A 23621-nucleotide genomic window follows, 5' to 3' on the forward strand; every position below is an offset into this window, starting at 1 on the left:
ATCTCTTCCTTCTCTCTCTTCTTTTTCTTTCACTTTTGTCTCCGTGTCCAGTTCGAATCTTAAAACATCTGAAAATATTTTTAATAAAGTTTTGGTGTCAGGCGTGACGTCAGCAGAAGCTGTAACGCTCCACCTGAGAGAAAAACTGTAAGGGTAGTCGCCAGCATTCAGAAATCAATTCTGATGAACAACAATTAAGCAGGTTTCATTTCGAAATTCTACGCATAACGGTCAACAACGTCCACCATGTTGAACTTTCTTATTTACGGCCCCATCTTCACGAAATTTGGTAGGCGGCTTCCCTGAGCTAACCGAAACCAATGTACGTACTTATTTCGGTGGTATGATGCCACTGTCGGCCGCCATATTGAACTTTTCAACAGTCTTTGTTACTTATGGGCCCATCTTCAAGAAATTTGGTACACGGGTTCCCAACGCTAACTGAATCCTACTTACGTACATATATACTTCCATAGCCTGCAGCTCGGTCACCGTGTGAGGCGGCGTTGGGTCTCCCATCCCAATGCCTCCCACGTTGTTGGCTGTCTGCCTATATAAGGCCGTCCGTCGCTCCAGTCTCTACATTCCCTTCCTTGCTTCGCCACGGGATTCACGTCTCCCTACTGATAACTACAGCCAATTTGTTTAATCCACGGCTTCTCCACTGTTTTATTGTTTGTTTATTACAATTATAATTATTATATAGGTATTTTACACTTACTTTACATTGCTCAGGTACCCATTTCCTTTATCATTCCAACCCCCATTACCATGTCTATCGAGATGATCACTATCGATCAAAGAACTATCACTTACCGAGTGGTTTCCATGCCTGGAGATACCACCTACCTTTTCCATTCTCTTTGTTACATATTGCACGGCCATATCAGGCTCACTCTTGATATCCGGAGGAACAGTGTGTCTTATGTATTGAATGACTGGGACAGGTTGAAGGTGTGGACTGATGACGGTACAGGAGATAATTATACTACACAGGAACACTATAAGAGTGAAATGCTTAAGCCCTTCACCTATGGTTCTGCATGTGAGTTGATGGCTGCCGCTGAATTGTTCGGTTGTCGCTTTCAAGTGTACCGAAATGGCCAAATATTTTGCACCTTTCGACAACCGCCAATGCCTCTTAAACATCTTAGATTCACAGGTGACGATTTAAGTAGTGGACACTTTGATGTTTATGAATGTTTAAACTCTCAAAAGCTGGATGTGATTTTATCGATGAAACCGGTTGTGTGCTTAGAAGATGCCGAATGTCACTTCAACACAACAAATCCTGCAAATACTGTCGTAATTGAAACAAACCATGAAACTCAAACCGATTATGACAGCAGCAATCCAAGCTGTGAGATTTGAGACAAGATTACTGTTCACATGGCCAACTGTAAGTTGCATGCTCAAGAGTAAGCTCAGCGCACAGCTTGGTCATGTCACAACCGGAGGGCTGAACTGACAATGTGGTATACAAAGAGATCCTTAACAAATAATTATTGGTATATTTTCCCTCAGTTTAAAAAGGATTAATTTTCTTCTTAATAAAAATTTTAAGGCAGCACTTCGCTGCTGCGAAGCGCAGGTATTTTGCAAGTTGATTATATTTGTAATCATTGTTAATTCGACATGAAGTTAGGCCTTTAAGTTTGGGGTGTATGCTATGCTGATCAGGAAGAAAAGGAAGGCAGAGCAGAGCAGGAGAGAGAGAAAAGCCTACACAGCCAACGAGGAGAACAGCCCAAAGAAATTGACCAAGGATCTTTGAGGACAAAACACCATTCGGAAGCAACACTGCGCCCAGACTTTAAAAAACTCATTTTACATCACCTTAATATTCTGCATAAGTATTTTTTTTCTAATACATTTCTTAACCTTTAAAGTCTCATTTGGATGCAATCATACATTGTATACAAAGAGATCCTTAACAAATAATTATTTCCCTCAGTTTAAAAAGGTTTAATTTTCTTCTTAATAAAAATTTTAATGCAGTACTTTGCCGCTGCGAAGCGCGGGTATTTTGCTACTGTATATATATATATATATGTGTGTGTGTGTGTGTGTGTGTATGTATGTATGTATATGTATACTAGCCCTGTGTGCCCAACTATGTTGCGCGTGTTAAAGTTGCCTGTGAAGGGCTCCCTGTTTAAACGCGGCTGCCAGTCGTGAACTGGGCCCTTCGTCGCACAGCATTATGATTTTTTTATAAGAGAACAAAATTACAAAAGAAAAGCCTTAGATATTGATTCGATAGGAACAGCCTACTCAGAATCACTGTCCGAATCGTAATTATGTGGTGGTGTAGGAGCATTTCTGCTTCTATCCGTTCACAGTCCATCTCGTTTTCACAACGCTGTCGTTTCCTCTCACAATCTATTCTCAACCTTTCTCCAATCTCGCAGGTTGCTTTGTGGCAATCCAAAGAGTAAGGCAATATACATGGATCAATTGTTATAAAAGGGAGACACATAGGTATCCTGGCTCTTTAAAGCATAAATAGGGATCACTTCACTGACATGTGAGCAAGCCACAGTACAACTGTGAGACGCGCAACACTCGCCAGCTATAACGTAACAATAATAATTTCCGGAACGTGCTGTTACGTTGTCATTCATTTTACCCACTGTCTTTCTTTCATTCATATGTTACGTAGGCACGTACCTTTTATCTTCGGCAATCTCATTCTCTAACTAGGCCTCAGGAGCTAACCAGCGTAACACTGTCCACCACCCTTTTCATTTTTCCGGCACATTGTTGACATCCGTAAATAACAACAACGTACTAAACTGGAAGGTGGTCTACGCATGCGTGGAATTCGCGGACAAAGATCAAGATCTAAATGAAGATCTCTTTAGTTAAAGTACAACAATTTGTTTAGTTTGAATGTCTGTGTTTTGATGTGTGACTGGCATACTACAGTCTTCAGTTGTATAAGCCTGGAGGAGATTCTTAATGCAATGCCTATGTTTTAGCTGTCTCTCTACTGCCATCTAGTGCTTCTTCTTCTAATTCATTCACGGACAAACAAAGATCAAGATCCAAATGAAGATTTTATATATAGAGATATATATGTATGTGTATGTGTGTGTATATATATATATAATATATATATATATATATATCTCTGTATGTATGTATGTGTATATGTATATATGTATGTGTGTATATATATGTTGATATGTATATATATATATATAGATATGTGACAGCAACACTAATTAACAGTGACAAAACAATTACATTGACCGTCATGTTACGTTATTTTTAAAATGTTTCCTTTTCTTTTTCATAACTTCTTTAACACACTACTTCTCCGCTGCGAAGCGCGGGTATTTTGCTAGTTAAATATATTTGTACTAGATGCATGTATCAAATTTTTGGTTTTCAGTGTTCTTACTGCATAATGTTATTTGTTGTGTTTCTAAGCTGTACTAATTTCATTTTGCCAGTGTATTTTCTTACTATTCTGACACATGGATTTATTCATTGTAATGTCTGTGCATGGTCTGTTGTTCTTTCAATATCCATACAGGGAATTCAAGTTGTCCTGCATCGGAGTTGGAGTTCATCCGCCACTGGAACTTTCCCACTCTCTGGTACAGTTCCGCGCTACAGCCATTTATGATGCAAGCACTGTCATAATCTATGTCATCAACTCTCACACTAGTTTGAATGAGCTCTCCCATCCTGCATCACTGGTTGGCAAAGGCGAGATTGCACCTGTTGGACCAACTGCCTTTGAATTTGCAGTTCCTGAACATCTGGATATAACTGTTGCACCTTCTGTAGGAACTGTAATGCCAGGCGAGGTAAATACAGTTTCTCTACTTATCCAGAAAAATTTGTGATTAATATTTTCAGTGTTGTTTTTATAATCTATTTGTTTAAGAAAACATTATACATCACAAAAGGTTTGTCAGGTTTCTCTAATTTGCACTCAACCTTGTATTCCCTAACATAAATTGCACATTTTCACTCTCAGAGAGCTAATAACAACAATGTATTTCTTGTATAGCCCAAAATCACACAAGAAATGCCTCAGTGGACTTTAACTGGCCCTGTCTTTGACAGCTCTTCAGCCTTTATCCCTAAGAAGACAAGAAAAAACTCTTAATAACAAAACCTGTAGGGAAAATAATGGAGAAATCTTAGGAAAGGCAACTCAGAGAGAGACCTCCTTCCAATTAGATTGGGCATGCAATAGATGTCAAAAACGGGGTAGATTCAATACATAAAACAGAACATAGGCCACTTAACTCTGTGAAAAGGATTGCTTATCAATCACCTCAGATATACAGTACAATAGTAGAAACTACTTTGATCTTGTATGGCGCTCCTCGCCAACTGCAGATGCAGAGTGCTGCAACAACTCTCAAGTCACAAAATGCAAGAATAGATTATACCACTCACAGAACAGAACTATCGTATATAAGTATACAGATTTGTTCAAATACATGAAAAACAAAGTAGAAGCTAATTAACATAACTAACAAACAACAATACATGTCCATCAGCTAATTGTAGAATCACTGCCAGATTTTAGAAAAGGAGTCACATAAGCCAGATTCAGAGACTTCTTGGAGAATTTGACCAAAAAGCCATGTCCCTCACATTGGACATTCTACACCGGAGTCAGGGCTTGGCTGGCCAGTTTGATGAACGGACCCATCTACCTGATGAATCTGTGCTACTTTATCAGAAATGACTTTTCTATGGCAGGCAAACAACTGGGGAGTAGAGCAGTGTCACTAAGTGCCACATGTGAGTGTCAAGGAGAGAAACAGAATAGGTTAGGGTTATTAACATTTAGTAATATTATATTACTTATATTTTAGCACTAGTGACTAACAACAGAGATGTAGGATGCACAGCTAATCAGCAGCTCTACTCAGGATATGATAAATTGAAGCAGTGAGACTTCTGCCTTGATTTAAAAGCTGAGACAATAACCATATATTATAGTAGCAGGGTGACAATTTCACAGCATTGAGGCCCTATAACTAAAAGCTCAGCCTCCACTGTTAGTTAATTAATGTTAGCAATCATAGGCAGGCCAGCATCTAAGTAGGGCCTTTGCCATTTAAGTCTTTATATGTTAAAGTAGGGTTTTGAAACCTGCCCTATACTGAACTGGGAGCCAGTGTAAAGATTTAAGAACTGACCTATGTGAATGTTCTTTCTTGTTGTAATAAGTCTTGCAGCAGCATTCTGAAAATTACTGAAAGCTGTATAAAGAACAATTTGAATGGCCAATAAACATTGCATTACAGTAGTCTGTCCTACTAAAAATATATGCATTAATTTTTCAGTATCCTGTATATATAGAACACTATTAGATGTCTAACAGTTGACTATAGTGTCGCTGTCTCCTTTGTAACCGGCACTTGTTGTCATGTCATTGTTAGAAGCAGGGTAATTCTTGTTTTTAATAATATTATATACAAATTTGAAGTGTTTTCCAGAAATTCCTTACCATAAAGTTCCTAAAGCTACAAAGAAATTGTGAGCAGTGCACACTCAGTGTCTTCAGACAATGTCATTTGCGCACTTTCTTTCCAGGAGGTGTGCTAGAACTGTGCAAGACATCCATCCATGTGAGTAGGACTGAGAGGATCATCAGTGATAGCTCTAATCACTATTATAAGAATGGTCTTGTACATAGTGCAAACTCAGAATGACCATTGTCTGATTGAGTTTTGATTGACTCACTTTGTACACAAAGAGTATCAGTGCATAAATTGCATACATTTGAATTACTTTTTTTTTTGGTAATGAAACGCAAGTATTGCTTTGGGTGACAACACAGTATACTGTAAGCACTGCTATTTCATGGATCCATTGCCCTGAGTTTATATGTTTTTTTTTCTTTGTGGAGCTTGCATTTGTTCACCCTATGTCTCTCTGAGTTTTTATCCTAGTTCTCCAGTTTTTCTCCCACATCATTCCAGATATGTCCCTCAAGGAATGGAAGTCTGAGTGTGTTCGTGAGTAAGACATGTGATAGACTACCACCTTTTCCATACCTGTTTCCTTTCTTGTTTCCAGTGATGCTAAATTAGGCTCTGACCACTGCAAACCTGAATTGGATTAAGCATATTTAGTATAGCATTCTCTGTAATTTTAACAACACATCATGCACCAGATATGTTTTCATTAGTTTTTCTTTGAGTTATTAAGAAAACTAAGCTATAGGCTATCGAACATCCTTAATGGATTGAATGGTATCCTCTTATTATGTTACTTATGTACATAGTTACCTGATGGTAATCTGTATGGAATAAAATCTATATATTAAAATAAATTGTCTTCAAAGAAATGTTAAGCTGCAGTGGGCTTGTGCTTTGCCCAGCATTTGTTTCCTGCCTTGCACCCTGTGTTGGCTGGGATTGACTCCAGCAGACCCCCGTGACCCTATAGTTAAGATATAGCAGGTTGGATAATGGATGGATGGATGGAAATATTCAGACAGTTTTTCACATAATTGATTGTCACAATGTGGCATGTTCATCAATTAGACTGGGAATTTTATTTTGTTAACACTGTGTTAATGTTAGAATTATTGGGGTCCCTAAAGGTACTGAGGAAGGGAACTTACCTTAGTTCCTGGAGCTTCAGTGGTTGATAAGGTTTCCAGATTTGCTCAACTTCAAAGTTGTGGGAACACACTGGGTGGAAATTGATGATATACCGTTGTCATGATTTGAGCTTACCTCTGTTATAGCGTGTCTATGTGAAAACCGCAGTAACAAATGTGGGGGGGGTGGGGTATGGGGAGTTGGGATCGTGAAGGCGGCTGAGAAAATAACAGAATAAAAAAAACAAAGCTAACCTTTACAGTATCATAAAATTACAGACTGGAATCAAATGTAAGTTTTTATTCTAAAATAGTAAGAATAGGAGCAGGTCAGTTCTCAAAACGGACTCGCCCGGGATCAAACCCATGAAGCTTAAATTACCAGTCAATGGCTGATACCGTAATGCCACCGAAGCTGTGATAACGAATGCATGTCAATGTCACAGGTAAACGCGGGTTGTTTTCCTGCAGCTATAATAATAAATAATGAATAAAAGCGCATTTGTTCTGTTATATTTATATCTTTTGTGAAAGTGTTTCTTTGATATTTGGACTTCAGTCTTCATACATTATATACTTCATGTATACATTTTATTGTTAGTACTAAAACATGGAAAAAGTTTGTCTTTTAGGTATGTGTTCAACATTTCCTGTCATCCATCCTACACTTACACTGATATTTGTTGACATGGAACACATGTGAAATGCATATGTTCCGAATAACGATATATTTTTTTTAGCATAGGTACCTGACTCACTGATAAACAAGGCTTCAGTTGGGAGACGTTTTTGCAGTTTCTCCAGTGGTGGGGGGGGATGGTATAGCAGGCTGCTTGGGATTATCAACACATTTAAACGACCAAAGAGCTGAATGGAGATGTGCAAGTGGATTTAAGGTGGACCGGATTTACGAGGTTTCTCATGAACTTTGGTAATTCTAGTATTAAGCAATTTAAGGTGGGATGGATCTACGAGTTTTTTCGTCGGCTCTGGTAATTCTAGTCTTAACAGTATACCTTGACCCAATCAGAAAATATAAAATTAATATTATTATAAGGTCACATTAATAAATACATCAGTAAAATTGATTGCATCCAAATGAGACTTTAAAGGTTAAGAAATGTATTAGAAAAAAAATACTTATGCAGAATATTAAGGTGATGTAAAATGAGTTTTTTAAAGTCTGGGCGCAGTGTTGCTTCCGAATGGTGTTTTGTCCTCAAAGATCCTTGGTCAATTTCTTTGGGCTGTTCTCCTCGTTGGCTGTGTAGGCTTTTCTCTCTCTCCTGCTCTGCTCTGCCTTCCTTTTCTTCCTGATCAGCATAGCATACACCCCAAACTTAAAGGCCTAACTTCATGTCGAATTAACAATGATTACAAATATAATCAACTAGCAAAATACCTGCGCTTCGCAGCAGCGAAGTGCTGCCTTAAAATTTTTATTAAGAAGAAAATTAAACCTTTTTAAACTGAGGGAAAATATACCAATAATTATTTGTTAAGGATCTCTTTGTATACCACATTGTCAGTTTGGCCCTCTGGTTGTAATATGACCAAGCTATGTGCAGAGCTTACTCTTGAGCATGCAATGTACAGTTGGCCATGTGAAAAGTAATCTTGTTTCAAATCTCATGGCTTGGATTGCTGCTGTCATAATCAGTTTGAGTTTCATGGTTTCAATTACGACAGTATTTGCAGGACTTGTGTTGAAGTGACATTCGGCATCTGTCAAGCGTTGTAACCATACAACTGGTTTCATCGATAACTTCACATCCAGCTTTTGAGAGTTTAAAAATTCATAAACATCAAAGTGTCCACTACTGAAATCGCCACCTGTGAATCTAAAATGTTTAAGTGGCATTGGTGGTTGTCAAAAGGTGTAAAATATTTGGCCATTTCGGTACACTTGAAAGCGACAACCGAACAATTCAGCAGCAGCCATCAACTCACATGCAGAACCATAGTTGAAGGGCTTAAGCATTTCACTCTTATAGTGTTCCTGTGTAGTATAATTATCTCCTGTACCGTCATCAGTCCACACCTTCAACCTGTCCCAGTCATTCAATACATAAGACACAATGTTCCTTCGGATATCAAGAGTTAGCCGGATATGGCCGTGCAATATGTAACAAAGAGAATGGAAAAGGCAGGTGCCATCTCCAGGCATGGAAACCACTCGGTAAGTGACAGTTCTTTGATCAATGGTGATCACCTCGATAGGCGTGTTCATAGGGGTATGGTTGGAAAGATAAAGGAAATGGGTACCTGAACAATGTAAAGTAAGTCTTAAATACCTAAACAATAACCATAATCATAATAAACGAACAATAAAACAGCGGAGAAACTGTGGATTAAATAAAAAGGCTGTTATCAGCAGGGAGATGTGAATCCTGTGGCGAAGCAAGGAAGGGAATGTAGAGACCGGAGCAACGGATGGCCTTATATAGGCAGGCAGCCAACAATGTGGGAGGCGTTGGGATGGGGACCCAACACCGCCTTACACGGTGACCGAGCTGCAGGCTATGGATGTATATATGTACGTAAGTAGGATTCAGTTAGCGTTGGGAAACCGCGTACCAAATTTCTTGAAGATGGGCCGATAAGTAACAAAGACTGTTGGAAAGTTCAATATGGCGGCCAAGAGTGCTGTCATACCACCGAAATAAGTACGTACATTGGTTTCGGTTAGCGCAAGGAAGCCGCCTAACAAATTTCGTGAAGATGGGGCCATAAATAAGAAAGATCAAAATGGCAAATGTTGTCGACGGTTATGACCGTTACGCGTAGAATTTCGAAATGAAACCTGCTTAACTTTTGTAAGTAAGTTGTAAGGAATGAGCCTGCCAAATTTCAGCCTTCTACCTACACGGGAAGTTGGAGAATTAGTGACGTTGGAAAGTTCAATATGGCGGCCGACAGCTGCGTCATACCACCGAAATAAGTACGTACATCGGTTTCAGTTAGCGTAGGGAAGCCGCCTACCAAATTTCGTGAAGATGGGGCCATAAATAAAAAGTTCAACATGGCGGACGTTGTCGACTGTTATGACCATTACGTGTAGAATTTCGAAATGAAACCTGCTTAACTTTTGTAAGTAAGCTGTAAGGAATAATGCTGCCAAATTGCAGCCTTCTACCTACACGGGAAGTTGAAGAATTAGTGATGAGTGAGTGAGTGAGTCAGTCAGTCAGTGAGGGCTTTGCCTTTTATTATTATAGATAAGTGTTTTCCTTCCTCAGGCTCTTTGTCCATTCAGGTCCTAATTACTCCAAGTCTTGTAAATTAACAACCAGTTTAAGATTCTAAAAGAATGATCTAAATGATACAAGGTTCAAGTCAATAAAAATACAAATTAGGTACAAATTAGGTTACTATCAAAAAGTGTCTTTTGTCCTCTAAATGTGCCGATAAATACAAGCTGCATGCAGCCGGCTATTCCATCCCCCCCACTGACTTAGAACGTGCACGAACTTCTCCCAGCTCATGCCTTGATTGATTATCTGAGAGTGAAGTGGAGTTTTAGAGTGGAAATAATAGATCGTTATTTGGAGCACACGCATTTCATGTGTTTTCCGTTTCTACAGTAATCAGTGTAAGCACATTTTTAAAACAGAAACGTTTTTCATATTATAGTAGTGAATGACAAAATGTAGGCATAAACTGTAAAATGTATGAAGCCTGAAGTCCAAAGATCAAATAAAACACTTTCACAAAAGGTTCAAGGTTCTTATTGTTAATATTATACAGTACACACATACACATGGTTTGTGTCTGTAACACACAGTGTACATTTATAGGACTTGTAAAAGTTACCCTTTTTTCACTTTTATTTTCTAAATCACGATCACGATACATACTACCACCCCTCAACCCAGGGATCTGATGCTGTTAGTTTTTATTTGAAACTGGGACTAACTGGAGATGTGAGTGGTGTTTTGAGACAATGGAACTGGACATTTTCTCTTCTGGAGGGATAAAAGCTGCCTTCTTCGTATCTCACTGTCACTTGATTTTTTTTATTCAGTTTTGAGTGTTCCTGCTCACTCAGAATTAGTATGCACCTTATGGTCGATGATGTCAAAAAAAAAAAACAAACGGAGACATAGGTATATATGATATTTGGAATTATTCGTTTAATGACCTGTATAGTACATTTCGGAAAACTTTGTGGCACGGATGCAACATTATTCATATTCATTCACATAACATCTTGCGGTTTGTAATCAGTGACCGCATGTTTTTTTTCCCCCGATCTTGCCAGTACCTACATGTTGCTGTATGCTGTTTCTTTTGTACTCCAGGACATGAAGAGAAAAGAATAATACAGAGCAGCAAGTTCAGTGCTATATGCAATCATCAGATGCAAATGTTAACAGTTCACACACACGCAAAGATCGTCCTTCCTACATTTACAATGTGTGTACCTTTTGCAAAGTACACACTTCTCTCTATGCTATGGTTTCTATTACACACCTGAAAGAAAGAGACAATATATGTGAAAACATCATCACACTAATGCAGTATTATTTGAAAAAGAACAGCGTCAGATTGGGCGTGAATTTACGCTGCCGCTGTTACTTAGAGTCAGATCAGGAAGGGCAGGTTGGGGTGACACTGACTAAGTTTATTTTCTTGGAGAAAGCAGCTGTCTGGAACAGAAGCTTGTCAATGTTGAATCCTCCTTTTCTTTTTCCATCGCTTTTTCTAGCAAGATGCGACGACGAAGTTCCTCTGCAAGCTGAGTCATGAATACTCTTCTTTTCTCAGTTGCCCCATGCATGCCTTGCACAGTACATGTGCGTCAATCACCGCCAGCATGTTGTAGCACACAGCAACTGGCCGCCTGCATGTTCTTGCGCACTGAATAAGCTCCTGATCTGATTCTAAGTAACAGTGGCAGAATAAATTCACGCCTGATCTGACGCTGTTTGTTTTCAAATATTTTTGCTTTCTCGCAATGATGTTTTCACATATATTGTCTCTTTCTTTCAGGTGTGTAATAGAAACCACAGCATAGACAGAAGTGTGTACGTTGTAACATTGTGTGCTACAACATGCTGGCAGTGATCGAAATGCAGTGTATGCCTACATTTTGTCATTTACTACTAAAATATGAAAAATATTTCTGTTTTAAAAATGTGTTTATACAGATTACTGTAGAAATGGAACACACATGAAATGCGTGTGCTCCAAATAACAATCTATTATTTCCACTCTAAAACTCCACTTCACTCCCAGATAATGAAATAATCAATCAAGGCATGAGCTGGGAGAAGTTTGTGCACGTTCTAAGTTGGTGGGGGGATAGCCGGCTGCTTGCAACTTGTCTTTATCAGCAAAGTTAGAGGACAAAAGGCGCTGGCGAAGAGGTGCGAATGGATTTAAGGTGGTCTGGATCTACTTTTTTCATAGGCTCTGGTAATTCTAGTTTTAATTGTATTTACATACAATCTTATGGGGATATTACGTTCAGGTCGCATCCAGAGTTTTGGAACGAATTATGGTCTTGACCAGAGGTACCATTGTATTTAGAATGGGATTAAAGAGTCCAAAGTTTAAGGAGAGTTTAAAGAAATGTCAAAAGGTCCAGGTTTTCTAATGGTGGGCTGTTTATTCTGGTGGTGTTATTACTGGCAGGTTAATCAGTGTTAGTTCACATTTTGTATTCTATTTTTCTGTCTATTTTCTTATTTTATACATTAATTAAAGGACGGTTCAGTATTATGAGTTTTGAATATTAAAATCTTCATGTGGTATATACCAAAGCATACCATCTGTGACACGTTTTCTTTTTACATACATTGTTTTTCTTTTTTTTTTTTTTTTATATTTGTGTTTATCTCTTTGAAGATGTGTGTGTAACTTATTGTGGGGAGGGTTCACCAGACCATGGTTAATTGTGAAGATTTTTTTGTGGTCCTGGCTGATGAAACCCTTCCATGACAGTTTAGTTTAATATGATAATGGCTAATCTGTATGCTGTTGCGTGGAATGTGAGGATACTCTTGACGCCACATAATAATCAAATCAATCAATCAAATCAATGTGCTTATGCATGAATCACACTTGAAATCTAAAAGTGTGTCCCATGCTTCCTCAAAATGTTCCATAATTGCTTCTTACTTTGGGTTGCAATGATGAGGACACATTTTTTTATGTGCTGATTAAGCTGGCAAACTGGAAGTTTGCCTGCATTTTGCTCTATGTCCTATTCCCTACAAAAGTACATTTTTATATGATATCAAACTAAACTTACCATTTTTCCAAGTTTAAGGATGGTAAGGATACTGATGCTTTGATTAACTTACCTTTAGCTATATCTACTCTAAAGAAAAATCAGCAAATCATTTCACCTTCTCATGCCCTGTGCTAGATTTGTGGCTGACTTCTTTTGTCTTTTAAACCTCTATACCAAGAAATTTCTTTTTTTTTCCCCTAACCCAAAAAATCTTCATCTAAGATTCAGTATATCTTCATATCTAAATATCTTAAAACCTTAGTATTATTTCTTTTTATGCCATCTTTTTTTGCTGTCTGACTCCCAGGATCGAATAGAATTCAAAGGAAGGCTGTTTGCCTTTGTGTGGCTTATCCTTTTATTTCAGAAGCTCTCCTCCAGATGACATTTTCAGAGCTTTACCTTTGTATAAACTTTGCCTTTGTATATGTATATTCCATCAGCGCAGGGTAAGGACTCTACCTCATGCTCAAATCACCAGCCCATCTTGTTGACGATTACATGAAATTCCTGGAAAAACTTCTAGCAAGTGTCTGCAAACTGTCATTGCTAATAATGTACATAATGATCAGAACTTTTTTTTTTCCATTCCACAATAGTCCTGATAATTTGTACCATCTCTTGCATATTATTAACAAGAACCATTTGCAAAGCCCTTCTTGCTACAGTTTTTCAATGGATGTAGAGCAATTTTTTTTTATTGATATAATACCTGGGGAATGTATATTCTGACCTTCCATTTCTATTTGACCTATTCTGCAAAATACAAAGTGGTGTCAGGTTGCAAAATAAATTATAGCAATTCAGCAGCTTAGATGGGTAGCTTGATATGGGCTGTGTGGCAAGGTTTGTTCAGTGCTTTTCTTTCATTGAAAATGCATGATTCATTTCACTTTCTTTAAACTATTAAGGCATTGTAATATCTTCCTGCATTAAAAACATTATTTCTTCTAATCTCAGAGATATAACGAATATTTCAGCAGTCTATGAATACCTGGAAAAAAGCCATTATACTTTCAGTTGGTTAGCATTAAGATAAATATCCTTCCTCCCTTAAATTTTCTGAGTTCAGTCTTCCTACTTCCCTCATATTTCTTGGAAAAACATCATGTCTAGCATTTCTGCCTTCCTATGGAATGTGCTTGAACCTCAAATTAAACAATTTCTTATAACTTTTTCCAGAGCAGACAGCAGAGCTGTAAATTATAAATGCTATCAACGGTCATTTATTCCACTCTCAGTTTAGCATTGGCTCTGCCCATCCTCGTTTCTGCCCCCTTGCTGTTGAGGCAAGTCTGACACATCCATATTCTTTACCTTCCATTTGTTGTTGTTTTAAACTTAAAGCAAATAATTCAATGGAATAATACACACTGTTCTGCCCCACATGTTGTTAGCTGTTACTGTTATTTTTGAACTGTGCTCTCCTGTTGTTTTGTCATTTATTAACATACCTGTCAGTCAGGTCCCACACTCACAGTGGTGTCGCAAATGTTTATGAAACTCACCTAAAGCATGTAGGTCCCATAATAAATATTTAAATACAATGCACCCCATGTGTCTCATATAGGCACCCCTTTCTCTCTTGTTTTGGTTACTTCTGAAGCGTATCTTTAATGTATATAAACATTTGGGTCTTGTTAGTTGTGGTACGCAGCAACTTGAACCTCTGTCTATATGCTTCTCTTTGTCTTGATCCAGCCGTGGAAATCACTCGCCTTGTAAGTGTCTTTTAAATCTTTATTGTTTAATGTATACTGTCTGTTATGTATTGCTTTGTAAATCTTTATTTTCTTTGGTTCTATACCTGTAATTCCCTGTATGTTCCTTTTGTATATATTTCAGTTCACAACGAGGTACGTCCAATATAAGCCATGAAGAAACCTCAGCCTTTTTGTTTTTATATGGATGTGCTGAGTTGTCTAAGCTCTCTGCGGCCGCGTTGCATGGACAGCGCAGAGTGAGGCAGAAAACACATGATCCCCTTCCCTCCCTCCCTTTATTAAGATTGTTTCTTTCTTTAACTGTTTGGGCATTATAATATCTTCCGGCATTAAAAACATGATTTCTTCCAATTTCAGCTATATGAATAATGATGTTACACAGTGATGTTAATACCTGGAAAGGTATGTCATTATCATTTCAGTTTCAGCTAGCTATCATTAAGATAAGCCATTGAGTTTAGTGTTTCTACTTTCCCCATCTGTTGGAAAGACATCATTTCTAACATTTCTGCCTTCCTCACATTAAACAATCTCTTTTAACTTGATCCAGAGCAGATGTGGGGAGTTGCAGACTATAAATGGTATCAATAGTCATTTATTCTATGTTCAGTTTGGCATTGGCTCTGCCCAACCTTGTTTCTGCCCTCTTACTGTTGTGGCAAGTCTGGCATGTCCATATTCTTTACCTTTCTCTAATTTTTTTTTTCAAAGCTAAAACAAATTATTTATTAGGTTTGATTGTTCCATATGCTCTTCAGATATGTTTTTACTGATGTCCTGTTACCTTTCATATATGCATTAAAATTGGATATTGCTGTTTTAAATTTGAAAAATTAAGGTTAAGGTCAGAACTCTGACTGGGCCACTCAAGCACATGCCACTCCATTTTTGCTGTATTGCTGGGATTTTGGTCTTTGTCCAAACAGAGGAAGCAGATTTTGACATCATCAGAGCAAAGCCTTTTAGTTTAATTTTTTTGACATTTTTTTGTCGCAATTTATTAGTTTTATTCTACTCACCAAAAGAAGTTGGTGGCCTAATTAACATGTTCCACCCAGACAGTGTTTTGCAAGCCTAAAAGCACAATTTTCTTTATACTTGTCATGTTATGTATCATATACTGTATCTGGTACACTGGTCGACTTAATACATACATAAATGAAACATACAATTTTGTTATCAGTGACAACTCTTAACTTTTGAAGGTTGTTAGTATAATTGTAAAATGTAGGAATCAAATTGCTGGTATTTTCTTCATTCATTACTTCAACCTGCAATACATTTAAGGCAATGGCTATTTAAATTAAAAAACAGATTCCTTTTTATTTGTGCGATTTATTTTTCTAGAAGTAAGCAAAAAGAAGATTTAGAGGATACATGATTGAAGTATTTAAAATTATTAAAGGATTTAGTACAGTGGATGGAGACTGTTACTATAAAATGAGTTAATCAAGAACATGGGGAAATAGTTGAAAATTTATTAAAGATAAATTTCGCTCAAACATTTGGAAATTTTTCTTTACATAGAGAATCACTGACACATGGAATAAGCTACCAAATAGTGTGGTAAATAGTAGGACTTTAAGAATTTTCAAAACTAGACTTGATGTTATTTTAGAAGAATTAAGTGGATAGGAACAGAGAGCAATGATGGAGTTGTATAGGGTAAATAATATATTATTTTTAACATATGCATTTCATGTGTGCTTTGTGTCTACAACGATCTGTGTAAGTGTAGGATGAAAGGAAATGTGAGGCAAAAAATGCTGAACACATACCTAAAGCAGAAACCTTTTTCATGTTATACTAATAATGACTTGAAGTGTATAATGTGTGAAGACTTTGGTCTAAATATCAAATAAACATGTGCTTTTATTCAAGAATATAACCAAAGTAAAAAAAAAAAAAATCATTCAATCTACATGTTACAGTCAATGAGTTAAAAACCCAAGCTCAAATGTCAATCAATAGAAAGCTGCTGTGTATTTCTGGATGGTCCAGAGGTAAGAAATTCTGCCTTATAACCAAAAGGTTCTGGGTTCAAGTCAGGGCGCTCCTCGTTTTGAGTAGTGAGCTGCTATTATTATTATTATTACTTTAAAATAATAAAAACATAGATTTGATTTGATCTCTCAACACCTGGTATAAATTTTGGCCACTTGTAAAAGTTAGCGCTTTTTTTATGATTCAGTTTTATTCTGTCAGTGACGTTCACGTGGTGCAACAAACTTGTGTCTCCCTCTCTGAGTAGATGACATTTCCACACAAGAACAGCAATGACCACAGTTGGTGCTGTTGTTGATGCCTGCTTAGAGCTTTTTATTGTACCGGCAATCAAAGCTACGATGTCCTGTGACCGCTATCAGACTATCATGTGGCATTTGCATTTTGACAGCAAAGACACCTGTGCCAAATGTGTTCAAAATAAAGGTTTGTTGCGATTTCTGACATCTGGCAACGTTTTGTTGACAGCAGTGTTTTGAGTTACAACCCAGGGCAAAGACTTTCTGAGTCTGTGGTCATAAAGCTTATGGAGTCGTTTCTGGACAAAGGCAGAACTGTAACAACACACAGCTTCTTCACAGCACTTTTGCTGACTAATAGACTGCTGCACCGCAACACAACTCAGCTTGGCACTATAATTGAAATGGGACATCCACCTGCAGGTAAAGTTAAGTATGTGAGCAACTCTCCACACTAGTGTTTAGATCTGGCAAGAAGGTATGTGAATGAATATGAATAATATGAATGATGTTGCATCAGTGTCACAATGTTTTCCAAAATGTACTATACAGATCATAAAATTAATTATTCCAAATATCATATATACTTATGTCTCTGTTTTTTTGTCAATGCGGCTTTGACGTCATGGACCATAAGGTGCATATTAATTCAGCGTGAGCAGGAACACTCAATAAAACTGAATTTAAAAAAAATTAAAGTGACAGTGAAATACGAAGAAGGCAGATTCACCATCATTTGTGTGTCTGGTTTCATCCTCCCAGATTAGAGAATTTCCAGTTCCATTGTCTCAAAACACCACTCACATCTACAATTATTCCCAGTTTCAAATAAAAAAATTAACAGCATCACATCGGTGGGTCAGATCTCTTTGTATCGTGATCGTGATTAAGAGAATAAAAGTGAAAAAATGCTAACTTTTACAAGTACTATAAATTTACACCAGCTGATACAGACGAAAGTCAAATGTATGTTTTTATTGTATAATTAGCCAACCCGCGGCGTACCATACGCTGCATAATCAGGCCGATTTTTTTAATGACTTTTAAGCACAGGGAGAAAATTAACATTTGAAAAATCGGTAATGTAATAAATCAGCAAGAAAAGCAACATTGTAACAATGCACGGAGCGAACCAACACACAATCGTCCGACTCTGAAAACTGGCGGACCGCCATCGCTCATGCCCACCTCCAACTCGTCACTTGAGTTGTTGTCGTCTTTGCACAGTCCAGATGCACCTGTGACTCACGTGGACTTTCCGTGTTCCTACAGGAGCATGTTTGTCGCGGATTCGAATTGCTGTATGTAGCGTATAAAACAGTTTGCCATGGTGCACGCGGTCGTGTGTCGTAACCGAAAACTCATCCCATGGGATACCCCTTACAAACCGTTTTACATGCTGCATATGGCGATTCACCTCCGCGAGAAACATACCTCTAAGAACAGTCAACGTGGCTCGGAGGTGCATGTGGCCTCTACAACAGACGAATATAAATGACGCCATTTTTTCTGTGTCGTCGCGTCCGAGTTGGTGGGCGTGGCTCTGCGAGTTGTCATCATATCCAATGGTCTTGGAGTTGGTGGGCGTGGCTCCTTCCTGCATGCACCATAGGTGTCTTACTTGTCGGCGGCTTAGTGAATCCACGCCCCTTCCGGCATGCTTTCCATGGGTGTCTTGCCTTAGTGAATTATATATACTGCTCAAAAGTATTAAAGGAACACTTTTTAATTGGAGTACAGCATAAAGTCAATGAAACTTATGGGATATTAATCTGGTCAGTTAAGTAGCAGAGGGGGTTGTTAATCAGTTTCAGCTGCTGTGGTGTTAATGAAATTAACAACAGATGCACTAGAGGGGCAACAATGAGATGACCCCCAAAACAGGAATGGTTTAACAGGTGGAGGCCACTGACATTTTTCCCTCCTCATCTTTTCTGACTGTTTCTTCACTAGTTTTGCATTTGGCTACAGTCAGTGTCACTACTGGTAACATGAGGCGATACCTGGACCCTACAGAGGTTGCACAGGTAGTCCAACTTCTCCAGGATGGCACATCAATACGTGTCATTGCCAGAAGGTTTGCTGTGTCTCCCTGCACAGTCTCAAGGGCATGGAGGAGATTCTAGGAGACAAGCAGTTACTCTAGGAGAGCTGGAGAGGGCCATAGAAGGTCCATAACCCATCAGCAGGACCAGTATCTGCTCCTTTGGGCAAGGTGGAACAGGATGAGCACTGCCAGAGCCCTACAAAATGACCTCCAGCAGGCCACTGGTGTGAAGGTCTCTGACCAAACAACCAGAAAGACTTCATGAGGGTGACCCAAGGGCCCCATGTCCTCTAATGGGCCCTGAGCTCACTGCCCAGCAGCATGCAGCTCGATTGGTATTCACCATAGAATACCAGAATTGGCAGATGCACCACTGGTGCCCTGTGCTTTTTACAGATGAGAGCAGGTTCAACCTGAGCACGTGACAGAAGTGAAAGGGTCTGGAGAAGCCATGGAGAACATTATGCTGCCTGTAACATCATTCAGCATGAGTAGTTTGGTGGTGGGTTAACGATTGTCTGGGGAGGCATATCCATGGAGGGTCACACAGACCGCTACAGGCTTGACAAAGGCACCTTGGCTGCCATTAGGTATCAGGATGAAATCCTTGGATCCATTGTCAGACCCTATGCTGGTACAGTGGCTCCTGGTGCACGACAATTCCTGGCCTCATGTGGTGAGAGTATGCAGGCAGTTCCTGGAGGATGAAGGAATTGATACCATTGACTGGCCACCACACTTTCCTGACCTAAATCCAATAGAACACCTCTGGGACATTATGTTTTGGTCCATCCAATGCCACCAGGTTGCACCTCAGACTGTCCAGGAGCTCAGTGATGCCCTGGTCCAGATCTGGGAGGAGATCCCCCACAACACCATCTGTCATCTCATTAAAAGCATGCACCGATGTTGTCAGGCATGTATACAAGAACACAGGGGCCATACAAAGTGCTGCGTACAATTTTGAGTTGCTGCAATTAAATTTTGGCAAAATGGACTAGCCTGCCGCATATTTTTTCACTCTGATTTTTGGGGCGTCTTTGAATTCAGGGCTCTGTAGGTTGATCATTTTCATTTCCATCAAACGATGTGGCATCCTTTCGTTCCTAACACATTACCCAGTCTGTATCAGTATAGATATCCAGGAGGATTTCTTTTTCCCATTGAGATCTGATGTGTTTTCAAAGTGTTCCTTTAATTTTTTTGAGCAGTTTATATAGATATTAACAATGAGAGCAGCTCACTACTCAAAACAGTAAATTTATGAGACACCCAGAATCAAACCCACAGCCTTTTGATTATAAGTCAGCAGTTCTTACCGCTGCACCATAGAAACTCTCATAATGCACTTGCACCCTTTGTGAAAGTGTTTATATGATAATTGGCCATCAGCATTCACACATTATACAGTTCATGTCGACATTTTGTCATTTACTACTTGTTTTCCGAAAGGAGACACTAACTCCTTGGAAATACATTCTTTGCAATTGCGGCATCTTAATTAACCTGAATTTAAATAAATCTAAATTAAAGATATCCCTCCCTTAGTGATACGGCGGTGAAAAATCACATAAGAGAAAAAATAACTTAGCTTTGTTTAATATCGGCTTACGCTGCATATAAGACAAGAGAAGCGAATAGCAAGACTCATTCTAAGGGTGGGGGCCTGGCATGTAGAGAATGCCATCACCGTCGCTGCATAGGAAGGATTTTCAGGACTGAATGACGTAGTCTTCCATCCGTCCGTCGGCTTGCAGCGTGTTTGGCTGCTGTCCAAGTCTTTTATACTGTTTTCTTCATGTGCAGGCCCCCATGTAGGCAAATAGTCCAATTCCAAACAAGGAAAGAAGATTTTGTGCTGACTTTTAACAGACGAGAAAATAGTATACACCTGTCTTTAGGCTGACTGTACATTCCCCCAGCTGTCTTTGTCTATCTTGTCCTATGTTTGGTCTAGCAATTCCAAATGCTGAGCCCCTTTGTACTAAATCTGGCTCAGCTGTGCATGTAAAAAGAAAAACAGATTTAAACTGACTGCACAGAGACAATGCCATTAAACTTGATATTCTTATTGTATAATAAACCACTCTTTGTCACTGGATTTGTGACAAAACAATCCCTGAGGGTCTTATCCACAAAGCAAAAGGTACTTGATCCCCCTTCACAATGTAGACAGCTCTTTAAGAATGCTTGTAGAGACGTGGGGTGTAATGCCAATCTAACTCCTGCTTCACGCGTCTAATACGCAAGTAATCGTAATTATTTGTAATGGTGAAAATGATAATAATAATAATTAACAGTACAATTGGATGAACAAGTACGTTTCAAATAGTTACTAGATGGTGACCACTTAGTGAAAAAATCCCACCACTGGTGTGTGGAGATTTCTTCAAATTCTTCTGTAGAGTTAATTACTTTCTTTTCATCAGTTTTACATCTTACTAGTAGGTCCCTTGCTTTTTGTGACGTTACATTAAAAAGATGTTTATATTGTTTAGCTTGATCTAATATTGCTTTATATTTAGGCAATTCCATCTCATAGGCAAATTGTAAATGGAGGAATGGGTTAGCTTCTACTTCCCAATGTTTATCCTCCCATGTAGTTAAAACGTAAGTTCTTCCATAATAGTCAGCTCGTATAGTACTAACATTGGTGCGACAGGATACCCCTGGGCCCTTGTAGTGGGTACCATTACTCCAAGTTATGTTATGTACTGTCACTGCACATGCTATTTGGCGCCAATAACAGTTTCCAGCTAAAGGATGCAAACGGGGTGTTGCAGCGTACCCACCCTTTGACATATGAACCCTTCTTGCCATTTATAACAAAAGGCAGGTTCTACAGTATTATTGTTCATGTCTATCCATTTTCTATCTACTATGGGTGCCCATCATGTTCCTCCTAGTAAAACAGGCAGAACATGAAACGGACACCAAACATTGTCGTCTTCAGCAGTGGTTGCTACCTGAAATACAGATTGGCATTTTGATTCTTCACACATGAAGGACTTTGGCTGCAACCACCAGTCTAATGGTAATTTAAATTCTTTTTTCCAGTGTTCTGGGTCTTTGAATCCCCAGTCTGTCTTAAAATTTAAATACTACTGTATAGCAATAATCTGTTTTAAATAACAAGCTGATTCTACATCTATGGCCCATTGGCTTTGCAAATCAGTCCATAAGGACTCATGTAACCACCCATGGTGGGTTTTCCATAAAAACAACTCCTGTAAATGTCTGTCTGCCAACTCTGGCCCCCAATGTGCCAAAGTTTACAAACTATTGGCTTGTTTTACACCAATAGATGATATTTTGTTATATAGTGCTGCTATATCAACAGTATTAAGAGACCCTAGACCAAAACCTCCTACTCCTAAACCAGTTCCTATAGTCCAAATGTCTCGCTTTGGCCTTCGTTTTATTTCTGCCTTATGAGAAGGCCATAAGGATTGTAGGTTTCTACAATTATATGTTGCATCTGTACTGGGTGGTACTATATTTTCTCCTCTTGTAAAATCATAATATTTTATATCAAACCCACTAACATTAATTTTATGTGCGACAGTGATTATTTTGTGTGCTATCCTAGCTTTTTTACAACCTTTCATTTGCCTGAGTAGTGTTGCATCAAATGGATAACCATTCCCTCTTCTAGTCTTATGAACAACAACAACAACATCTATTTATATAGCACATTTTCATACAAACAAATGTAGCTCAAAGTGCTTTACATAATGAAGAATAGAAAAATAAAAGACACAGTAAGAAAATAAAATAAGTCAACATTAATTAACATAGAATAAGAGTAAGGTCCGATGGCCAGGGTGAAAAAAACAAAAAAAAACTCCAGACGGCTGGAGAAAAAAATAAAATCTGCAGGGATTCCAGACCATGAGACCGCCCAGTCCCCTCTAGGTATTCTACCTAACATAAATGAAACAGTCCTCTTTGTATTTAGGGTTCTCACGGAAGGACTTGATAATGATGGTCACGTAGACGTCTGGCTTTTAGTCCATCAATGTTGGAGCATCATGATGCTTTGAGTAGGTTTTGGTGGCGCAGCCTGCCACCTCAAAGAAACCAAAAAAAGAAACAGAAGAGAGAGTAGGGGACAGTACGGATTTTAGAGCCACCATGAATAGTTATTATGATGAATTGAACATACAGAGTATCAGGATTAAATTAAGGTGACGTTATGAGAAGGCCATGTTAAAGTAATGTGTTTTCAGCAGTGTTTTAAAGTGCTTAACTGTATTAGCCTGGCGAATTCCTATTGGCAGGCTATTCCAGATTTTAGGTGCATAACGGCAGAAGGCCGCCTCACAACATCTTTTAAGTTTTGGTTTTGGAATTGTAAGGAGACACTCATTTGAGGATCTAAGGTTATAGGGTGTCAGACGTTCCGATATATAAGATGGAGCGAGATTATTTAAAGCTTTATAAACCATAAGCAGAATTTTAAAGTCAATTCTGAAAGACACAGGTAACCAGTGTAGTGACATCAAAACTGGAGAAATGTGTTCAGATTTTCTTTTCCTAGTTAGGATTCTAGCAGCTGCATTCTGCACTCGTTGCAAACGATTTATGTCTTTTTTGGGTAGTCCTGAGAGGAGTGCGTTACAGTAATCTAGTCGACTGAAAACAAAAGTGTGAATTAATTTCTCAGCATCTTTCAGTGATATAAGAGGTCTAACTTTTGTTATGTTTCTTAAGTGAAAAAATGCTGTCCTAGTGGTCTGATGAATATGTGATTTGAAATTCAGGTTACAGTCAACAGTTACCCCTA

The 23621-nt window shown here is 38.5% G+C and overlaps 1 protein-coding gene across 1 annotated transcript in view; it reads left to right on the forward strand.

Moving 5' to 3' along the window:
• The window catches only part of cfap74 (cilia and flagella associated protein 74), a 495984-nt gene that overhangs the window by 335152 nt on the left and 137211 nt on the right, over positions 1–23621 (forward strand). Inside the window, exon 20 of the mRNA XM_039755043.1 lies at positions 3542–3818. Coding sequence (XP_039610977.1) covers positions 3542–3818 — 277 coding nt within the window. The remainder of the gene's footprint in view (positions 1–3541; positions 3819–23621) is intronic.

Source organism: Polypterus senegalus, chromosome 6, assembly GCF_016835505.1.
Source record: "Polypterus senegalus isolate Bchr_013 chromosome 6, ASM1683550v1, whole genome shotgun sequence".
NCBI lineage: Eukaryota > Metazoa > Chordata > Cladistia > Polypteriformes > Polypteridae > Polypterus > Polypterus senegalus.